The sequence below is a fragment of the Gorilla gorilla genome, chromosome 20, assembly GCF_029281585.2.
Source record: "Gorilla gorilla gorilla isolate KB3781 chromosome 20, NHGRI_mGorGor1-v2.1_pri, whole genome shotgun sequence".
NCBI classification, from domain to species: Eukaryota; Metazoa; Chordata; class Mammalia; order Primates; family Hominidae; genus Gorilla; species Gorilla gorilla.
Window position 1 is genome coordinate 52,201,948 of NC_073244.2, and position 21,545 is coordinate 52,223,492.

At 49.3% G+C, this 21,545-nt stretch overlaps 1 protein-coding gene across 1 annotated transcript; it reads right to left on the reverse strand.

The window, feature by feature from the left end:
* Window positions 1-751: 751 nt before the first annotated feature.
* On the reverse strand, window positions 752-21,526 carry BLVRB (biliverdin reductase B). Its single transcript, XM_004060751.5, has 5 exons — window positions 21,288-21,526; window positions 11,398-11,562; window positions 11,172-11,261; window positions 4,383-4,511; window positions 752-1,009 (listed from the first exon to the last, which is right to left on the reverse strand). Exons 1-5 carry the CDS (start codon window positions 21,364-21,366, stop codon window positions 852-854), a joined length of 621 nt encoding a protein of 206 aa, XP_004060799.1. The 5' UTR covers window positions 21,367-21,526; the 3' UTR covers window positions 752-851.
* Between the last annotated feature and the right edge of the window lie 19 nt (window positions 21,527-21,545).

Genomic DNA, 21,545 nt, shown 5'->3' on the forward strand with positions numbered 1-21,545 from the left:
CCCAGCTAAGTTATTACTATTATTATTATTGAGATGGAGTCTCGCTCTGTCACCCAGGCTGGAGTGCAGTGGCAAAATCTCGGCTCACTGCAACCTCAACCTCCCAGGTTCAAGCGATTCTCCTGCCTCAGCCTCCTAAGTAGCTGGGATTACAAGTGTGCATCACCACGCCTGGGTACTTTTTGTATTTTTAGTAGAGACAGGGTTTCACCATGTTGGCCAGGCTGGTCTTGAACTCCTGACCTCAAGTGATCTACCCGCCTCGGCCTCCCAATGTGCTGGGATTCCAAGCATAAGCCACCATGCCTGGCCAGACTCAATAAACTGTTACTGGGCGGGGCGCAGTGGCTCACGCCTGTAATCCCAGCACTTTGGGAGGCCGAGGCAGGCGGATCATGAGGTCAGGAGATCAAGACCATCCTGGCTAACACGGTGAAACCCTGTTTCTACTAAAAATACAAAAAAATTAGCTGGGTGTGGTAGTGGGCACCTGTAGTCCCAGCTACTGGGGAGGCTGAGGCAGGAGAATGGTGTGAACCTGGGAGGCGGAGCTTGCAGTGAGCCAGATTGAGCCACTGCACTCCAGCCTGGGCAACAGAGCAAGACTCGGTCTCAAAAAAATAAAAAAATAAAAATAAACTGTTACTGAACAAATGAATGAATGCATACGAAAAGCAAATCTTACACAGAGGCAGGCAGACACACCAAAATACTCAGACAGAGGCAGAGAGAGGAGGAGTCACAGAGTCGGTTTCTCTAGAGTAATTTGAAGCTCTTGGCTCAACATTTATTGCCCCCTTCCTTTGCTCCTCATGTCCCAGAATGCCACCCTCCCAGATGGGGACAGAGTGCTACTGGTACTGGTGCGAGGGGTAGGTGCTGTGTCCGTCGTACTCATCAGTGGTGAGGCAGCGCAGCATGAAATGGCCCAGGTCATGTTTGGAAATGACCCTCGAGGGCCCTCGTCCATCCAGGGTCACTGTGTACGCCCCAGTTAGCGGCTGGTCTCCTGTGAAGTAAAGACAAGAGGGGCTGGATGAAGCAGACACCTTTCCCTTCCCCCAAAATTCGACCCCCAGAAAGACCTTCCCAGGGTGCCTACTGTGTGTCCAGCCTGGGTGGTGTCACAGCCAAGAATGGACTTTCCATATGCAGGTGCTCATCTATATCCTTTGCTTCATTCATTCGATAAATCCTTATTGATTACCTATTGTGTGGCCAGGTGCTGGGCACCCAAGCAAGGGACAAAGCAGACAGGAATCCCCTGCCCTGGCCAGTGGCGGTGGCTCATGCCTGTAATCCTGGCACTTTGGGAGGCTGAGACGGGAGTATCACTCAAGCCCAGGAGTTTGAAACTATCCTGGGCAACACAGGGAGACCCTGAGTCCACTAAAAATACAAAAATCAGCTGGGTGCAGTGGCGTGCCCCTGCGGTCCCAACTACTCAGGAGGCTGAGGCTGGAGAATTGCTTGAGCCAGGGAAGTTGAAGCTACAGTGAGCCATGATCGTGACACTGCATTCCAGCCTGGACGACAGAGCAAGACCTTGTCTCTAACAACAACAACAATAACAACAACAAATATATATATATATATTTGTCAGATATATATATTATATATATATTTGTCAGATATATATTATATATATATATATTTGTCAGATATTATATATATATATAATATCTGACAGTAACCAACTAAACTTAGGGATAAAATGTACCATCACCCAAACAGAGACAGGCTGGAATTATGCACAGTATGGAACACACACCCTTGGCTGTGTGTTTGCTTGGGACAAAGCAGACAGGAAGCTCCTGCCCTGGCTGGGCACGGTGGCTCACGCCTGTAATCTCAGCACTTTGGGAGGCCAAGGTGGGAGGATCACTTGAGCTCAGGAGTTTGAGACCAGCCAATATGGCAAAACCACATCTCTACAAAAAATGCAAAACTTCGCTGAGTGTGGTGGCTTATGCCTGTAGTCCCAGCTACTTGGGCAGGAGAATCACTTGAGCCCGGGAGGCGGAGGTTGCAGTGAGCCAAGATTGTGCCATTGTGCTCCAGCCTGGGCAACAGAGGGAGACCCTGTCTCAAAAAAAAAAAAGGAACACACACCTTCACCCATGTGGCATTCCTGCCCAACATGTTTAATCTGAATCTGTGACAAAACAGCTAGAAAAATCCAGAATGTGGACCTTTAAAGTCACCTGGCCTGGTTAATGTTATGAGAAACTTAAAGAAAAAGGGCAGGGTGGGTTGAATTTTTTTTTTCTTTTTTGGATAGAGTCTTGTTCTGTCACCCAGGCTGGAGTGCAGTGGTGCAATCTTGGCTCACTGCAACCTCCGCCTCCCAGGTTCAAGCAATTCTTGTGCCTCAGCCTCCTGAGTATCTTGGGATTACAGGTGTCCGCCACCACACCTGGCTAATTTTTGTATTTTTAGTAGAGACGGGGTCTCACCACATTGGCCAGGCTGGTCTCGAACTCCTGACCTCAAGAGATCCACCAGCCTCAGCCTCCCAAAGTGCTGGGATTACAGATGTGAGCCACCACGCTGGCCTGACAGTTGGGGAAATTTTACTACGGAGTGGATACTGAATGATATGACAGAGTAAATGTCACTTTCCTTAGGTGTGATCATGTTTTGTGTGCAAATATCTTTCTTTTAGGAGATGGCTGTCTAGGTATTTAGGAGAGAAGTGCGACAATGTTGCAATTCCTCTCAAATGATTAAGCCAAATATACATATGCATATATTTTTTCACAATATATTCAGCAAAATCTAACTATATATTCATGGAGAGAGAGAGAGGAGGAGAGAGGGAGAGAGAACAGGACAAAATGCTAAGCATTGAACCTAAACAAAGGGCTTATGTGTATTCATAAACCTTTCATGCTTTCAAATCGGGAGGTGTGGAAGTTTTCACACACTTGGCCGGGCGTGGTGGCTCACGCCTGTAATCCCAGCACTTTGGGAGGCCAAGGTGGGCGGATCACGAGGTCAAGAAATCGAGACCATCTTGGCCAATATGGTGAAACCCCGTCTCTACTAAAAATACAAAAATTAGCTGGGCGTGGTGGCACGCGCCTGTAGTCCCAGCTATTCGGGGGGCTGAGGCAGGAGAATCACTTGAACCCAGGAGGCAAAAGGTTGCAGTGAGCCAAGATCGCACCACTGTACTCCAGCCTGGCGACAGAGCAAGACTCTGTCTCAAAAAAAAAAAAAAAAAAAAAAAGCCAGGCGCGGTGGCTCACGTCTGTAATCCCAGCACTTTGGGAGGCCGAGGCGGGTGGATCACAAGGTCAGGAGATTGAGACCATCCTGGCTAACACTGTGAAACCCCGTCTCTACTAAAAAATACAAAAAATTAGCTGGGTGTGGTGGCGGGCGCCTGTAGTCCCAGCTACTCAGGAGGCTGAAGCAGGAGAATGGGGTTTCACCATGTTAGCCAAGATGGTCTCGATCTCCTGACCTTGTGATCTGCCCGCCTCGGCCTCTCAAAGTGCTGGGATTACAGGCGTGAGCCACTGCACCCGGCCATTAATATCTATCTTTTCTTGTCTTTTTCTTTTTTTTTTTTAGGCAGGGTCTCACTCTATTACCCAGGCTAGAGTACAGCAGCCTGGGCAACAGTTTATTGCAGCCTTGATCTCCTGGGCTCAAGCCATCTTCCCGCCTCCCAGTAGCTGGGACCACAGGTGTATGCCACCACGCCCAGCTAATTTTTTTTTTTTTTTTTTTTCTAGAGATAAGTCTATGTTGCCCAGGCTGGTCTCAAACTCCTGGGCTGAAGCAATCCTCCCGTCTTGGCTTCCCAAAGTGATGGGATTACAGGTGTGAACCACCATGCCTGGCCTATGTATCTATCTATCTATCTATCTATCTATCTATCTATCTATCTATCTATCTACCTAATCTCTATCTCCCATACTAGAAATGTAAGCCATGGCGGGGCATGGTGATGCAGGCCTGTAATCCCAGCTACTCAGGAGGCTGAAGCCCCAGAATCCATAGACATAATGGATTAAACCATTAGCCAGTGGTAATCCCCTCAACCTTCAATCTCTCACCACTCCCCAGAGGTGAAAGTCCCAACCCTATAATCCAGCCTTAGTCTTTCTGGTGACCAGACCTGAAGCCGCCTAGGGGCTGCCAGCTCTCAGTGAACTCATTAGCATAGAAAAAGACATTTACCATTTTGGAGATTCCAAGGATTTTAGGAGTTGTATGCCAGGAAACAGGGACAAAGTCCAAATATATATGTCACAATATCATAGGAAGGTTTGCAATTTTAGGGTGGCCAGGGAAGGCCTTGCAGATCTCCCCAGAGGGCAGGAGGGAACAGGCAGATGGCATTGGTGCCACCAGGTCCCTGCCCTGCTTACCTATGTGTGGCGGCATCACAGCCACGTACTTCAGGCCTGATTCCTGCAGCACCTTGTGCATCCGGATGTGGTCATCAGTCACAGCCTGCAGTCGTGGGGGCACCTTGGTAGGGTCCCAGAGCAGGAAAGCTGGAGGGGAACACAGGGCAGGATCAGCCTGGGCTCTCTTGTCTTTTTTTTTTTTGAGACAGAGTGTCGCTTTGTCACCCAGGCTGAGTGCAGTGGCGCAATCTCGGCTCACTGCAACCTCTGCCTCCCGGGTTCAAGCAATTCTCCTGCCTCAGCCTCCCCAGTAGCTGGGATTACAGGTGCACACCACCAGGCCTGGCTAATTTTTGTATTTTTAGTACAGACAGGGTTTTGCCATGTGGGTCAGGCTGGTCTCAAACTCCTGACCTCAGGTGATCCACCCTCCTCCACCTCCCAAAGTGTTGGAAATACAGGCATGAGCCACTGTGCCCAGCCAAGGGCTCGCTTGTCTTGATGCCAGGACAAAACCCTGCCATGGCTCACCATTGCTTTCCAGTTGCAAAAACAGGGGAGTCCTCTGGGGCTCCTCTTTCCCTCACACCCCAGGTAAGAGCTGTCTGCTGATCACAATAATTCCAAATCTGACCTCTTCTCACTCCGCCTGGTCCTGTCCACTGTTACCTCTTGCCTGGACCAGCCCAGCAGCCTACTCCCTGGTCTCTCAGCCCCTCCTTCCCTCCTCCCAAGGAGCCTGTGAACACCCCTATCAGTTCACATCCATAGCTCCATCTCACTCAGGGTAGAAGCAAAGTCCCCATGGCCAGCCCTCAAGGCCCCACCTGATATGGCCCCATCAGCCCTCTGACGTCCTTGCCTACTCTGCCTACCACTCTCTCTCACACGCCTCTGCTCCAGCCAGGTTCTGCCTCCCAGCCTTGGCAATGTCTGATTCCTCTGCCCCTGATGCATTTCCCTCTCTTTTTTATTTTCTCTGAGGCAGGGTCTCATTCTGTTGTCCAGGCTGGAGGACAGTGGCGTGAACACGGCTCACTGCAGCCTTGACTTTCTGGGCTGAAGTGATCCTCCTGCCTTAGCCTCCTGAGGAGCTGGGACCACAGGGGTGAGCCACCAAACCCCACTATTTTTTTTTTTTTTTTTTGAGACAGAGTTTCCCTCTTGCCACCCAGGCTGCAGTGCAATGGCATGATACCGGCCAAGCCTGGCTAATTTAAAAAAATTTTTTTAGGCCGGGTCTGGTGGCTAACCCCTGTAATCCCAGCACTTTGGGAGACTGAGGAGGACAGATCGCCTGAGGTTAGGAGTTCGAGACCAGCCTGGCCAACATGGTGAAACCCCATCTCTACTAAAAATACAAAACTTAGCTGGGCATGGTGGTGCATGCCTGTAGTCCTAGCTACTCAGGAGGCTGAGGCTGGAGAATTGCTGGAACCCTTGAGGCAGAGGTTGCAGTGAGCTGAGATCGCGCCACGGCACTCCAGCTTGGGAGACAGAGCAAGACTCCATCTCAAAAACAAAGCAGAACAAAACAAAACAAAACAAAAAACAAAAATTAGCCAGGTGTCGTGGTGCATGCCTGTAATCCCAGCTATTCTCAGGAAGCTGAGGCAGGAGAATCCCTTGAACCTGGGAGGCAGAGGTTGCAGTGAGCCGAGATCGTGCCATTGCACTCCAGCCTGGGTGACAGAGCAAGACTCCTTCTCAAAAGAAAAAGAAAAAAAAATTTTTTTTGTAGCGATGGAGGTCTTACCAAGTTGCCCAGGCTAGTTTTGAACTCCCGGGCTTAAGCGATCCTTCCACCTCGACCTCCTAAAATGCTGCGATTACAAGTGTGACCCAGGACCCTTTGCCATTTCCCTCTTGTAGCCACATGGCTCCCTGTTTTCTTTGCAGACTTTGCTCAAAGGTCACCTTTCCATGCAGCTTTTCTTGACTGTCCTGTTTAAAATTGCAAAATCCTGTCTCCCCCAGCCCAGTTTACCAATCCCTTTTCTTGGGGCCTTGTTTTCTCCCTAGGACCCTTCCCCTGCCACCACACCCTAGAGTTATCCTGTGACTCTATCACATTTCCTGCTACAATCCCAGCCCTTAGAAGCATCTGGAACATTGTAGGTACTTACTAAATATTTGTTCAGGAATTAGCTTTCAACAAGCTATAACTTGGCCAAGCTATACCAGCTGACATTTATAGAACTTTTACCTCAAGCCAAGAACTATGCTAAATATTTTTAGGAGCAGTTTGGTGAATAGTTAAAGAGCTTGGGTTTTGCCTAAAGTCAAGTACTGGATCGACCACTGGCCAGCTTCTTGTTTCCTCATGTGCAAACTGGGATGATATAAATTGTTCAAAGGCTGGGCAGAGTGGCTCACACCTGTAATCCCAGCACTTTGGGAGGCTGAGGTAGGAGGATCAGTTGAGCCCAGCAGTTCTAGACTCACCTGGGTACGATGGTGAGACCTGTCTCTACAGAAAATTAAAAAAATAGCCAGGCGTGGGGACCTGTGGTCTTAGCTGCTTAGAAGGCTGAGGCGAGAGGATCGCTTGAGCTCAGGAGTTCGAGGCTGCAGTGAGCTGTGATTGCACCACTGCACTCCAGCCTGGACAACAGAGCAAGACCTTGTCTCAACAAAAAGAAATAAATAAATAATTTGAGCAATGTTAGTGGTTATAAAAAGGTGTGTCACAGAGACCAGCCTGGGCAACAAAGCCAGACCCTGTCGCAACAAAAAAATTTTTAAAATTAGATAGGCATGGTGGCACATGCCTGTGGTCTCAGCTACTCAGGAGGATCCCTTGAGCCTAGGAGTTGGAGGCTGTAGCAAGCTATGATCACATCATGCTCACTGCAACCTCCACCTACAAGTTTCAAGTGATTCTCCTGCCTAAGCCTCCTGAGTAGCTGGGATTACAGGCTTGTGCCACCACACCGGGCTAGTTTTTGTATTTTTGGTAGAGACGGGGTTTCACCATGTTGGCCAGGCTGGTCTCGAACTCCTGACCTCAAGCGATCCACCTGCCTTAGCCTCCTAAAGTGCTGGGATTACAGCGTGAGCCACTGCGCCTGGCCTAGGATTTCCTCTTTACAGATGAGAAAACTGCGGTGCAGAGTGTGAAGTGGGTTTTTGTCTGCAGCCTCCAGTCTCCAGTTCACAATCTCAAATTCAGTCTCTAACTTACCCCCAGTTTCTTTTTTCTTTCTTTCTTTTTTTTTTTTTTTGAGGCAGTCTCGCTCTGTCACCCAGGCTGGAGTGCAGTGGCACGATCTCAGCTCACTGCAAGCTCCTCCTCCCGGGTTTACGCCATTCTCCTGCCTCAGCCTCCCGAGTAGCTGGGACTATAGGCACCCGCTGCCACGCCTGGCTAATTTTTTTGTATTTTTAGTAGAGACAGTGTTTCACTGTGTTAGCCAGGATGGTCTCAATCTCCTGACCTTGTGATCCACCCACCTTGGCCTCCCAAAGTGCTGGGATTACAGGCGTGAGCCACAGCGCCCAGCTGTTTTGTTGTGTTTTGAGACAGGGTCTTGCTCTGTAGCCAAGGCTGGAGTGTAGTGGTGCCATCACGGCTCACTGCAACCTCTGCCTTCTAGGCTCAAAGGATCCTCCTACCTAAGCTTCCCAAGTAGTGGGGACCACAGGTGTGTACCACCACACCCAGCTAATTTTTTGTATTTTTTTTTGTAGAGATGGAGTTTTGCTATGTTGCCCAGACTGGTCCTGTACTCCTGGACTCAAGCAATCCGCCCACCTTGGCCTCTCAAAGTGCTAGGATTACAGGCGTGAGCCACTGTGCCTGGCCTTACTCTGGGTTTCTTTCTAATCCTCTCAGATGCCTCCATAAAAAACAATCCTCCCCAAGCCCTAATGGATAAACTCCAAGCTCCTTAGATGACAAAAATCTTTCTAATCTTTTACCTTGACATTTGAATATGGAGGGAAGATTAAACTCTAATAATTAGAGGCTGGAAGATAAAGTGTGACAATAGCACTGTGGTGCTGGAAGAGAAAGGTCCTTTTTCTTGGGACTTGCCGAAGGTGTCTGTGGGTGTGCAACTCCATTTCAAATAGTTTAGGAAGTCTGGGCGCAGTGGCTCACGCCTGTAATCCAGCATTTTGGGAGGCCAGATCACTTGAGGTCAGACCAGCCTGCCCAATATGGTGAAACCCCATCTATACTAAAAATACACACACACAAAATTAACCAGATGTGGTGGCAGGCACCTGTAATCCCAGCTACTCAGGAGGCTGAGGCAGGAGAATCCCTTGAACCCAGGAGGTGGATGTTGCAGTGAGCCGAGATCACGCCACTGTATTCCAGCCTGGGTGACAGAATGAGACTCTGTCTCAAATAAAAACAAACAAACAAAAAACCCAAATAGTTTAGGAGAACAAAAACAAAATCTATTTGTGTATGTGTATGTGCATAGATAAACCAATTACAAAACACAATCACAATTTTAAAATCAGGAATATGGCTGTTGGCCAGGTGCAGTGGCTCAGGTGTAATCCCAGCACTTTGGGAGGCTGAGGCTGGTGGATCGCTTGAGTCCGGGAGATCGGGACCAGCCTGGGCAACATGGCGAAACTCTGTCTCTACCAAAAATACAAAAATTAGCCAGGCTTATAACCCGGTCTCAAAATAAATAAATAAATAGATAGATAGATACAAACTTAAAAATAAAAAAAGAAAAGGAATATGGTTGTTCACACGACTATTAACTTTTCTGTTTAAAAAATTTTATAATAAAAAGTTAAAAAGTATATTGAGGACCTACACATTGAAGTAAGCAGCCATGATGTATGTAAGCTAACTTCAAATGGGTCAGAAAAAAAACATCGTGTGTCTGTGAACAGAGGACGGTAGGTGTACTGGTGTCCTTTCAATTTTTCTGTAAGTTTAAGATCATTTCCGGATAAAAAGTTAAGCTGGACTCAGTGGCTCATACCTGTTGCCCCAGCTATTTGAGGGGCTAAAGTGAGGGGATTCCTTGAGCCCAGGGGTTCAAGGGTACAATGAGCTATGATCAGGCCACTGCACTCCAGCCTGGGTGACAGAGCGAGAACTTGTCTCTATGTTTGTTTTTTTTTAAGGAAAAAAAAAAATCCTGGCACACCTAAGACTTTAATATTTAGAAAACAATCTAAATAAAAAAATGAAAAAAAAGAAAGCAAATTAAATCAATTTTCCAGGTTTGTCTTTTTCATGGAAGCAAAACTTAACCACTTAAATTGGTTTTTAAGACATGGGAGAGTCTGGACGTGGTGGCTTATACCTGTAATCTCAGCACTTTGGAAGGCTGAGGTGGGAGGACTGCTTGAGGCCAGGAGTTCAATATCAGCCTGGCCAACATGGCGAAACCTTGTCTCTACCAAAAATACAAAAATTAGCAGGGCATGGTGGCAGGCGCCGGTAATCCCAGCTACTCAGGAGGCTGGGGCAGGAGAATCACTGTGGGCCACGATCTTGGTCCCAGGCACCATGAACCCGGGAAGTGGAGTGGTGGCTGCAGTGAGCTGATATCACGCCACTGCACTCCAGCCTGGGCAATGGAGTCAGACTTCATCTCAAAGAAAAAAAGACATGGGAGAAAAAAAAAAAGCAAAAATTAACAGCAGACCATTCCAATCTGCGAACAAAAGTAAGACCTTGTCTCTACAAAAATATCAAAAAATTAGCCAGGTGTGGTGGTGCATGCCTGTAGTCCCAGCCGCTTGGGAGGCTGCAGTGGGGAGGATCACTTGAACCCAGACTAAGGCTGCAGTGAGCCATGGTTGCGCCACTGCACTCCAGCCTGGGTGACAGAAAGTCTCAAAAAAAAAAAAAAAAGTGAACCATTCTGAAATCACAAGTTTACTTGTGTATTACTTTTCCATTTCAAAGCTTGAGGAAAAAAGCCATAAATGATTTTGCTTCCTACCCTCCAACTAGGTCTGGCCTCCAGGCCTCTTTGCTTGCTTTGTCCTCTGCCTGGAGTGTAATTACAATCATCAGGCAGCCCTCCCTCATGCCACTTCCCTTTCCAGGGAGGCAATTTGTGTCATGAAACACACTTGAGGTCAGGAGTTCGAGACTAGCCTGGCCAACATGGTGAAACCCTGTCTCTACTAAGAATACAAAAATTAGCTGGGCATGGTGGTGCACGCCTGTAGTCCCAGCTACTTGGGAGGCAGAGGCAGGAGAATCACTTGAGGCAGGAGAACCACCTCTGGGAGGCAGAGGTTGCAGGGAGCCAAGATCACGCCACTGCACTCCAGCCTGGGCATCAGAGCAAGACTCCATCTCAAACAAACCTCAAAATAACTATAAATAAATAAATAAATAAATAAATGATTATACAGGACAACTATTTACTTAATGTCCATGTCCCCATAATCGGGAGCTCTGTGAGGGCAGAGACCTAGTGTATATCCACAGCTCTATCACTTCCTCTGGGAGGCCCACCCTGACCTCTCTCAGCCTGAGTCAGACGCCTCCTCTGGGCTCTCGTAGTCCTGTAGCTTCTCCCATTGTGGCCCTATCCCCTCTGCCTGCCTCCCCCATCCCAGCTCCAATGATCTGGATGTCAGTTTGATCATGGATCTGTTTACCACCTCTCTCTGTGAGCCTTGTGTGTGCAGGGCCCAGGGCTGTACAGCTCACCACTGTGTCCCCAGCATCACCCAGTAAGGTTCAGGCACACAGCTGGTGTTCAGTAAATGCACAGTAACATGGAATGGCTTCAGCGTCACCTTTCAGAGGCCCCTGGGCTGCCTCCCCAGTACCCCCCAGTTCAGCCCCACCTCCATGATCCCACCACCCACCCGAGGTGCAGGCCACGACCTTGTCCACACCATGGGCCTTCATGGCTGCCACAATGTTCCGGGCGCCCTCGGACATCACTGTCGTGGGACCTTAGAGGGGACAGAGAGTGGCTGTCACTGGTGGGCGGCGGCGGCGGCAGGGGTGGCAGGGGCGGGGCTGGGGGCGGGGGTGGCGCTGGGGGCCGTGGTGTAGGGGAGGGCCGTGGGCAGAGGGGGGGCTCAGTACTGAGGTCATTGCGGGTGCCCAGCAGCACGATGACAGCGTCCTGCCCAGCCACGGTCTTGTCCACATCGGCTGCCTGCAGAACATCCCCCACTACCACGTGGGCTGGCTGGGGCCCCTCTGATGGCAGCCTGGAGGAGTCCCGCACCAGCACTGTCACTTCGTAACCTGTGGGCAAAGAGGAGCAGAGAGCCTGGTCAGTGGGCTGGCACTGTTGGGCTCCAGGGGCTGGGTCCTAGAAGCCACCATGAACTCTCAAATCCATCCCCTCCTCTGTTCTGGGGAAGTGGTCTTCAAACATTTTTGGTTTTTTCTTTTTGTTTGTTTTGTTTTTGAGACAGGGTCTTGCTCACTTGCCCAGGCTGCTGTGCAATGGTGCAGTCACAGCTCACTGCAGCCTCAACCTCCGGGGTTCAACTGATCCTCCCATCTCAGCACCCCAAGTAGCTGGGACCACAGTGCACACCACCACACCCAGCTAATTTTGCAATTTTTTGTAGAGAAGGGGTTTTGCCATGTTGCCCAGGCTGGTCTTGAACTCCTGGGCTCAGGTGATCTGCCTGCCTCAGCCTCCCCATGAGCCACTGCGCCATGGCCTTCAAACATTTTTGCTGGCATACCTACAGTTGATGCTTAGTATTGGGCTGATTATTAAAATAGACCATACCTTGGCCAGGCATGGTGGCTCACGCCTGTAATCTCAACACTTTGGGAGGCTGAGGCGGGCAGATCACCTGAGGTCAGGAGTTTGAGACCAGCCTGGACAACATGATGAAACCCCATTGCTACTAAAAATACAAAATTAGCCAGGCATGGTGGCACATACCTGTAATCCCAAGTACTTGGGAAGCTGAGGCAAAAGAATCACTTGACCCGAGAGGCGGAGGTTGCAGTGAGCAGAGATTGCGCCAGTGCACTCCAGCCTAGGTGACAAAGCGAGACTCTATCTCAAAAAAAAAAGACAATACCTTCATGATAATTCATAAATAATCTGAACTGAAGCCTCCAAGCACCACACCCTGTAAATTCCTTACCTTCTATTTATTATTATTATTATTTTTTGAGAATCTCACTCTGTAACCCAGGCTAGAGTGCAGTGGCACAATCTCGGCTCACTGCAACCTCCGCCTCCCGGGTTCAGGCACGTGCCACCACACCTGGCTATCATTATTACTTTTTTTGAGATAGAGTCTCACTCTGTTGCCCAGGCTGGAGCACAGTGGCATGATCTCAGCTCACTGCAACCTCCGCCTCCCAAGTTCAAGTGATTCTTTTGCCTCAGCCTCCCGAGTAGCTGGGACTACAGGCGCATGCCACCACATCCAGCTAATTTTTGTGTTTCTAGTAGAGATAGGGTTTCACCATGTTGGCCAGGCTGGTCTTGAACTCCTAACCTCAGGTGATCCACCCACCTTGGCCTCCCAAAGTGCTGGGATTACAGGCGTAAGCCACCGTACCCAGCCAGCAACTTCCCTACCCTCTAACAACTAAAGGGTTAATGCAGGCATTGCACTGGTCTCTGTCTCCCATCCATGGTCCTGGAAGAAACTGAGGTTCTGAGGGGGACATGGGTTGCCTACAGACTGACCAGTGCTGGGATTGGTCCCAGCCCCTGCTGCCCAGCCTTACTGCTGGGAAGCCCAGCCCTCCTTTAGTGGTCATTAAAGATTTTTAATATTGTCTTAGTATGTTCCTTCCCAAAATAATTTTGGATAATTTTGTTTCTCTTCAACACACACACACATACACACACATTTTAAAGTTCACAACTAACATATTTCTTCCTTTGTTTTAAACATTGGCAAAGGATGTTAACATTTGGGTATACTGTAATAGCAACATGTATATATATATATATTTAGAGACAGGGTCTTGCTCTGTTGCCCAGGCTGGAGTGCAGGGGCGCCAATCATAGCTCACTGTAACCTCAAATTCCTGGGCTGATGCCTATTATAATCCCAGTGCTTTGGGTGGCCAAGACAGGAAGATTGTTTGAGGCCAGGAGTTTGAGACCAGACTGGGCAACACAGTGAAACCCCGTCTCTGCAAAAAAATAAAAAAAATCTAGCCAGGTGTGCTGGCGCAATCTGTAGTCTCAGCTACTCAGGTGGCTGAGGCTGTAGTGAGCTATGATTGCACCACTGCACTCCAGCCTGGGCTACAGAACAAGACTCTGTCTCAAAAATAAATAAATTAATTAAATTAAATTAAATTAACAAAAAGTTTAGGCTACTACCTGGCACAGAAATAAGAGCTACCTGGTGCTGGGCGCGATGGCTCACACCTGTAATCCCAGCACTTTGGGAGGCCAAGGCAGGTGGATCACCTGAGGTTGGAAGTCCAAGACCAGCCTGACCAACACGGGGAAACCCCGCCTCTACTAAAAATACAAAATTAGCCAGGCATGGCGGTGCATGCCTGTAATCCCAGCTACTCGGGAGGCTGAGGCAGAAGAATCGCTTGAACCCAGGAGGTAGAGATTGCAGTCAGCTGAGATCGTGCCATTGCACGCCAGCCTGGGCAACAAGAGCGAAACTCCGTCTCAAACAAAACAAAACAAAACAAAACAAACAACAACAACAATAAACATAAAAAAACAAAAAACCCAAAAAGACACAATAAAAAAATTTAAAAAAGAGATGGGGTTTTGCATGTTGGCCAGGCTGGTCTCGAACTCCTGGACTCAAGTAATCTGCCTGGCATGGCCTCCCAAAGTGCTGGGATTACAGGCATGAGCTACTGAGCCTGGCCTATTACACCTTGTAACCATTTTGCGACTTTATCTCCTGGCCTGATCCAGGCCTATGTCTCCTTCCTGGTCCCTTTCCTGGGTCCTCCCTGGGCTCCTGGACCCAGTCCTGCCCTCTCCAATCCATATTCCACACAGCAGCCAGACAGAGTTCTCCACAGTAATATTTAAGTGCCTCTCTGCTCAGTTGCCTCCCGCAAGCCTGAAATGCCCTGTGATAAAACCCATGCTCCTCATGCCAGCCTTCCAGGCCCCTCGGGATCTGGCTTCTCCTCTCCAGCCTCTGCTGAAGCCTCTGCCCTCTTCACCCACAGCACATTTTTTTTTTTTTCTGAGACGGAGTCTCGCTCTGTTGCCCAGGCTGGAGTGCACTGGCGCAGTCTCGGCTCACTGCAACCTCCGTCTCATGGGTTCAAGCGATTCTCCTGCCTCAGCCTCCTGAGTAGCTGTGATTACAGGCGCCTGCCACCATGCCTGGCTAATTTTTTTGTATTTTTAGTAGAGATGGGGTTTCACGATGTTAGCCAGGCTGGTCTCGAACTCCTGACTGTGTGATCCACCTGCCTCAGCCCCCCAAAGTGTTGGGATTACAGGCGTGAGCCACTGCACCCGGCCCCAACTGCTCTTCTTTCAGTTCCTCAAATGCATGGTGCTGCTTCCTGCCTCCTGGACTTTGCACGTGCTGTGCCCTCTGCCTGGAACACCCTTTACCCTCTTTACCCGGTCCCCCCAGTAACTTGTACTTCCTCTGTCACAGCCCTCTTTATGCTGACCTGCAGGAAACCAAGCACCCTGTGGGTCCAGGGATTGTGTCATATTTTCTGCCATCTCCCTGAACCTTTATAAACACAAAAGCACAGGCATTACTGCCCCAGGGACCTTGATCCAAACTCCAGCTCTGCCACTTACCAGCTGAGGAACCTCATGCAACCTCTTCCGTGATTGGACCTCAGCTTCCTCATCTCTGAAGTGAGGATCACAGCACCAGCCTCCCCGTGCTATGTGACCACCTTTCATAGGGGAATGACACAAGATCTGTGCTGCCCTCACACATGGGGGAGCAGCAGGGGCTTGCATGGGCCAATATGGGCATTCTTTTTTTTTTTTTTGAGATGAAGTCTCACTCTCTTGCCCAGGCTGGAGTGCAGTGGCGCAATCTCAGCTCACTGCAACCTCCGCCTCCCAGGTTCAAGCGATTCTCCCACCTCAGCCTCCAGAGTAGCTGGGATTATAGGTGTGCACCACAACACCCGGCGAATGTTTTGTATTTTTAGTAGAGATGGGGTTTCACGGTGTTAGCCAGGGTGGTCTCGATCTCCTGACCTTGTGATCCGCCCACCTCGGCCTCCCAAAGTGCTGGGATTACAGGCGTGAGCCATCGCGCCTGGCCAATGTGGGCATTCTTTAACTGCTACTGTATTGGTTAAAATGAACCCTAGTATATTGTATGTATTATTATTATCATTGTATTATTATTTTATTTTATTTTATTTTTGAGACGGAGTCTCATTCTGTCACCCAGGCTGGAGTGCAATGGCGTGGTCTTGGCTCACTTACTGCAACCTCTGCCTCCTGGGTTCAAGTGATTCTCCTGCCTCAGCCTCCCGAGTAGCTGGGACTATAGGTGCATGCCACCACACCCGGCTAATTTTTGTATTTTTAGTAGAGATGGGGTTTTACTATGTCGGCCGGGCTGGTCTCGAACTCCTGACCTCGTGATCTGCCCGCCTCATCCTCCCAAAGTCCTGAGATTACAGGCATGAGCCACTGCGCCCGGCCCATTGTATTGTTAGTAGAGACGGGGTTTCACCATGTTGACCAGGTGGTCTCAAACTTCTGACCTCAAGTGATCCACCTGCCTCAGCCTCCCAAAGTGCTAGGATTACAGGCATGAGCCACTGCGCCCAGCTATTATTATTATTTAAGAGACAGAGTCTCGCTCTGTTGCCAAGGCCAGAGTGTGCAGTAGTGGGATCATAGCTCACTTCAGCCTTAACCTCCAAGGCTCCCACCTCCCACCTCAGCCTCCCGAGTAGCTGGGACTATAGGCATGCACTACCATGGCTAGTGTGTATATACATATTTAGAAACAGGTTGCTGCAGTCTGAATGTTTGTGGCCCTTCAAAATTCATAGGCTGAAACCTAATCTCCAAAGTGATTGTATTACTTCTAATAGGGCTTTTGGGAAGTGATGAGGTCATGAGGGCTCTGTCCTGAGAATAGGATTATTGCTCTATAAAAGAGATCCCTGAGATTGGGAATGGTAGTAAAAGGAGTTTAAAAAAAAAAAAAAAGCCGGGCATGGTGGCTCGTGCCTGTAATCCTCGCACCGTGGGAGGCTGAGGCAGGCGGATTCCTTGAGCCCAGGAGTTCAAGACCAGCCTGGGCAACATGGCGAAACCCCATCTTGACTAAAAATACAAAAATTAGCTGGGCATGGGGCGTGTGCCTGTAGTCCCAGCTACTCAGGAGACTGAGGCATGAGAATCACTTGAACCTGGGAGGTGGAGGTTGCAGTGAGCCAAGATCATGCCACTGCGCTCCAGCCTGGACAACAGAGCGACATTCTGCCTCAAAAAAAAAAAAAAAAAAAAAAAAATTGTAAAGAACCACACATGGCTTGTGGCTACCATACCAAAAAGCGCTGTTTTAGAATTCACAGATTTTGGCTGAGCATGGTGTCTCATGCCTGTAATCCCAGCACTTTGGGAGGCCGAGGTGGGTGCATCACCTGAGGTCAGGAGTTCGAGGCCAGCCTGGCCAACATGGTGAAAACCCATCTCTACTAAAAATACAAAAAATATTAGCCAGGCATAGTGGCATGTGCCTGTAGTTCCAGCTACTTGGGAGGCTGAGGCAGGAGAATCATTTAAACCTGGGAGGTGGAGGCTGTAGTGAGCCGAGATGGTGTCACTGCACTCCATCCAGCCTGGGCGACAGAGCAAGACTCCGTCTCAAAAACATAAATAAATAAGTAGAATTTGGCTGGGCGTGGTGGCTCACACCTGTAATCTCAGTGCTTTGGGAGGCCGAGGTGGGCGGATCACCAGGTCAGGAGATCGAGACCATCCTGGCTAACACAGTGAAACCCCATCTCTACTAAAAATACAAAAAAATTAGCTGGGGGTGGTGGCAGGCGCCTGTAGTCCCAGCTACTCGGGAGGCTGAGGAAGGAGAATGGCATGAACCCAGGAGGTGGAGCTTGAGCCGAGATCGGGCCACTGCACTCGAGCCTGGGCGACAGAGCGAGACTCCATCTCAAATTAAAAATAATAATAATAATAATAATAATAATAAGTAGAATTCACAGATTTTACTCTTTACAGAAAACAAGGGCATTTGTGAGACATTTCAAAACTTTTTTTAAACAAATTCCTTACTTTATTTATATTTTTCTGTTAATTTTTTATTTTGAAATAAAACCAGACTTTAGAGAAGTGGCAAGGACCAGATTTTTCTTTTTCTTTATTTTTTTTTTTTTTGAGAGAAGTCTCGCTCTTGTCCCCCAGGCTGGAGTGCGATGGTGCGATCTCAGCTCACTGCAACCTCCACCTCCAGGGTTCAAACGATTCTCCTGCCTCAGCCTCCCAAGCAGCTGGGATTACGCCTGCCACCAGGCCCAGCTAACTTTTTTGTATTTTTAGTAGAGACGGGGTTTCACCATGTTGGCCAGGCTGCTCTCTAACTCCTGACCTCAGGTGATCCGCCTGCCTCAGCCTCCCAAAGTGCTGGGATTACAGGCGTGAGCCACCAAGCCCAGCATGATTTTTCATATTTTCCTTTGCTCTATCCTTCTCTACCTATGTGTATATATATATTATGTGTGTCTATATAAATATTAAATATAGTATATATTACATATGATAAGTATATACATATGTATATAAATACATGTATACACATGTATATATATATTTTTTCCTATTTTAGAGTAAGTTGCAGAGGTCGTGCCCTTTTTAATCTTTTTAATTTTTATTTATACCTTTTGTAGAGATGGGGGGGGGTCTTCCTATGTTACCCAGGCTGGTCTTGAACTGCTGGACTCAAGTAATCGACCCACCTCAGCCTCCCAAAGTGCTGGGATTACAGGCGTGAGCCATGGTGCCTGGCCTCTTTTTAAGCTTTTTAAAAATCTCAGCCATTGGCCGGGCGTGGTGGCTCACGCCTGTAATCCCAGCACTTTGGGAGGCCGAGGCGGGCGGATCATGAGGTCAGGAGATCGAGACCATCCTGGTTAACACGGTGAAACCCCATCTCTACTAAAAATACAAAAAAAATTAGCTGGGCATGGTGGCAGGCGCCTGTAGTCCCAGCTACTTGGGAGGCTGAAGCAGGAGAATGGCTGAACTCGGGAGGCGGAGCTTGCAGTGAGCTGAGATTGTGCCACTGCACTCCAGCCTGGGCGACAGAGTGAGACTCTTGTCTCAAAAAAAAAAAAAAAAAATCTCAGCCATCAATACAAAAAATTTCATTGCCTAACCTGGTGTACACAAACGCATACATATATAATTAAAATGAGTTTCACAAAACTAATACTTAACATGTGATACATTTTGATACTATGTCATCATTTGTTACCCTATATTGTTGATACACGTTGTGACCATATGTTTCAGATCTCATTGTAACTCACAGTTTGAGAAGCATCAGGTTGCAACAACCCTGCAAAGTAGGTATCATTATCCTGTCCACATTGATGGGGAAACTGAGGCAATTTTAGGCAACCGGGCCAGGATCACACAGCTAGTAGGTAGAGAAGGTTGAATTTTTACCTAAGTAAGTCTGATCCAGAGACTGCAAAATTCAATGCTAGTCTAAGTACTTCCTATATAAGATCTCATTTAATTATCCCAAGAGCCCTAGGGCAAGTACTACCAGTTTTGTCATGATCTTACACATATCTAGGTACACAGATGACAAGGCATTTGGTCACAAAGGCTGTAAGCCGCAGAGCTGGTGACTTGAATGTGGGCAGGCTGGCACCAGAGTTCATGCCTGTTAAGACTCTTGGCCCTGCAGAACCATTGTGAACTCCAGTTAATCCAAGCCCCTTCTCCCTCCCTCCCTCCCTCCCTCCTTCCCTCCCTTCTTTCCTTCCCTCCCTCCTTCCCTCCATCCCTCCCTCCCTTTCTTCCTTCCTTCTTTCCTTTCATCTTGCTGTGTCACCCAGGCTGGAGTGCAGTGGTGCAGTGATGCAATCTTAGCTCACTGCAACCTCCCAGGTTCAAGCGATTCTTGTGCCTCAGCCTCCCAAGTACCTGGAATTACAGGCACGTACCACTGTGCCCAGCTAATTTTTTTTTTTGAGACAGAGTTTCAATCTTGTCGCCCAGGCTGGAATGCAGTGGCGTAATCTCGGCTCACCACAACTTCTGCCTCCCAGATTCAAGCTATTCTCCTGCCTCAGTCTGCCGAGTAACTGCGATTACAGGCACCAGCCACCATGCCCGGCTAATTTCTCGTATTTTTATTAGAGACAGGGTTTCACTATATTGGCCAGGCTGGTCTCGAACTCCTGACCTCGTGATCCACCTGCCTCAGCCTCCCAAAGTGCTGAGATTACAGGCGTGAGCCACCGCACCCAGCCTCTTTTTCTTTCTTTTTATGTATTTTTTTTAAATTTTAGAGATAGGGTCTCACCCTGTCACCCAGGCTGGAGTGCAGTGTTGCAAACACAGCTCACTGTAGCCTTGAACTCCTGAGCTCAAGCAATCCTCCCACCTGAGCCTTCTGAGTAGCTGGGACTACAGGCATGCATCACCACGCCCAGCTAATTTATTTTTATTTTTTTGTATTTTTGTAGAGATGGGGTCTTGCTATGTTGCCCAGGCTAGTCTCAAACTCCTGGCTTCAAGCCATCCTCCCGCCTTGGCCTCCCAAAGTGCTGGGATTATAGGCATGAGCCACCGTGCCTGGCCAGCCCTTCCCTTTGCTGAGGGGGACAGCAAAGCTGAGAGCTGGGAAGAGATTTTTCAGAGCCACAGCTCTGAAGCTCCCTAGGCTCCAGTTCTTAACCCTCTGAGTGCAGTCCCAGCTATGACCAGCAGGGTGGGCGAGTGGAATTCGGTGGAATTAGTGGATTTCCAGGTGACTCAGCACCTCTCAACTTCTCTCTCTTACTTCCTTCTCCATTACTCCCGAATAAATGCTTATCAGCAAACTGGTTTTTACTGAGAGGCCCACAGCTCCCCACTCTCCACAAGTCAAGATCCTCACGTGGTCTCCCTGGGGAAGGGGAGAGTTATGGACCTAGAGAAGAACTTTCAGAGTCCCTCCAAGGGAGACAGCAGAGTGGGGTCCTGTTGGCCTCCACCCTTTTGGGGCACGCAGATAGTCAATATCTTCAGCGTCCCCAAGGCCTGCAAGGGTGAGGCCCCATATCTGGAAGTCCCAGGCCCAGCTGGGAGTTGGTCAAGTCTGGGCTGTGGGGGCAGGGAGTGCTGGGGGATGGTTATCCCCTTTTCTGCCCTCTCTCCTGGGGCAACTCCAAATTTTCAGCCCTCATTGACTTTCCCAGGACTGCTGTCCCCAAGTCTTCACTCATGTCTCTCTGTGACTCCTTCCCATTAGGTACTCACAGCAACCTGACTCCCCAACTTTTTCAGTTTCCAGCCTGGGGACTTGTGGTGGTTAAGAGCATGAGCTGAGTTCAAATCCCAGTCCTGTCAGTTAACAGCTGTGTGATATTGGGCAAGTCACTCTCTGGGTCTCAGTTTTCTCATCTGTCAAGTAGGGTGATACTAGTTCCCACCCCATTTTGAAAGCTCTCATGTGAAGAGACGACAGAGCAAGCTTGGCTTAGTAAATCCTCTCTGGGAGTGCGAACAACCACCACCACAACCACAATAATGACAACCGCATTGCATAAGAGCCCTGGACTTACACACGACTGTGCCAGTGGAGTCCTCCCGGGGCTCCCGGGGTTCCCGGGGCCAATTCCTCTCTGGCTTGGACTCACATAAACTTGGATCTCACATCTTTCCCCATTTCTGCCCCCGTGGCCACTTGCTTTAGCCCCTGAGTCCTCATACACCTGGCTGGGGCGCTCATGGCCCCAATCAGCCTCGGCCCGACCCCATGGTGCCCCTTCCTAAAGTTCTGCCCTTCTGTCCCGTGACATGCCCCGCCCGCCCCGGCTCATGCCTGCTTGCACCGCCTGCGCCAGGGTGGTGAGCCCGGTCTGGCCAGTGGCGCCAAAGATCGCGATCTTCTTGACGTCCATCCTACGGGATCGTGGCGGTGCAAGGCCTCAGAGTCTCGGCACGCGCGGGAACCCACTGGCTGCTGGGCGGTGCTCTCTGGCCTACTCAAGCAGGAACAACGGGGCGGAGCTGGCTCGAAGGGCCACGCCTCAGCCTCTCTCCGCCCGCGGCTCAGGTCAAGGGGCGGGGCCTAACGCGG

What these genes read in the sequence shown, in the direction of transcription:
- BLVRB (XM_004060751.5), bottom strand. Translation starts at nt 21,366, where the DNA reads ATGGACGTCAAGAAGATCGCGATCTTTGGCGCCACTGGCCAGACCGGG. An exon ending in GGTCGTGGCCTGCACCTCGG is followed by an intron (nt 4,512 to 11,171) that starts GTGGGTGGTGGG and finishes GTTCCCCTCCAG; the next exon opens with CTTTCCTGCTCTGGGACCCT. An exon ending in TGTGATGCCGCCACACATAG is followed by an intron (nt 1,010 to 4,382) that starts GTAAGCAGGGCA and finishes TTTACTTCACAG; the next exon opens with GAGACCAGCCGCTAACTGGG.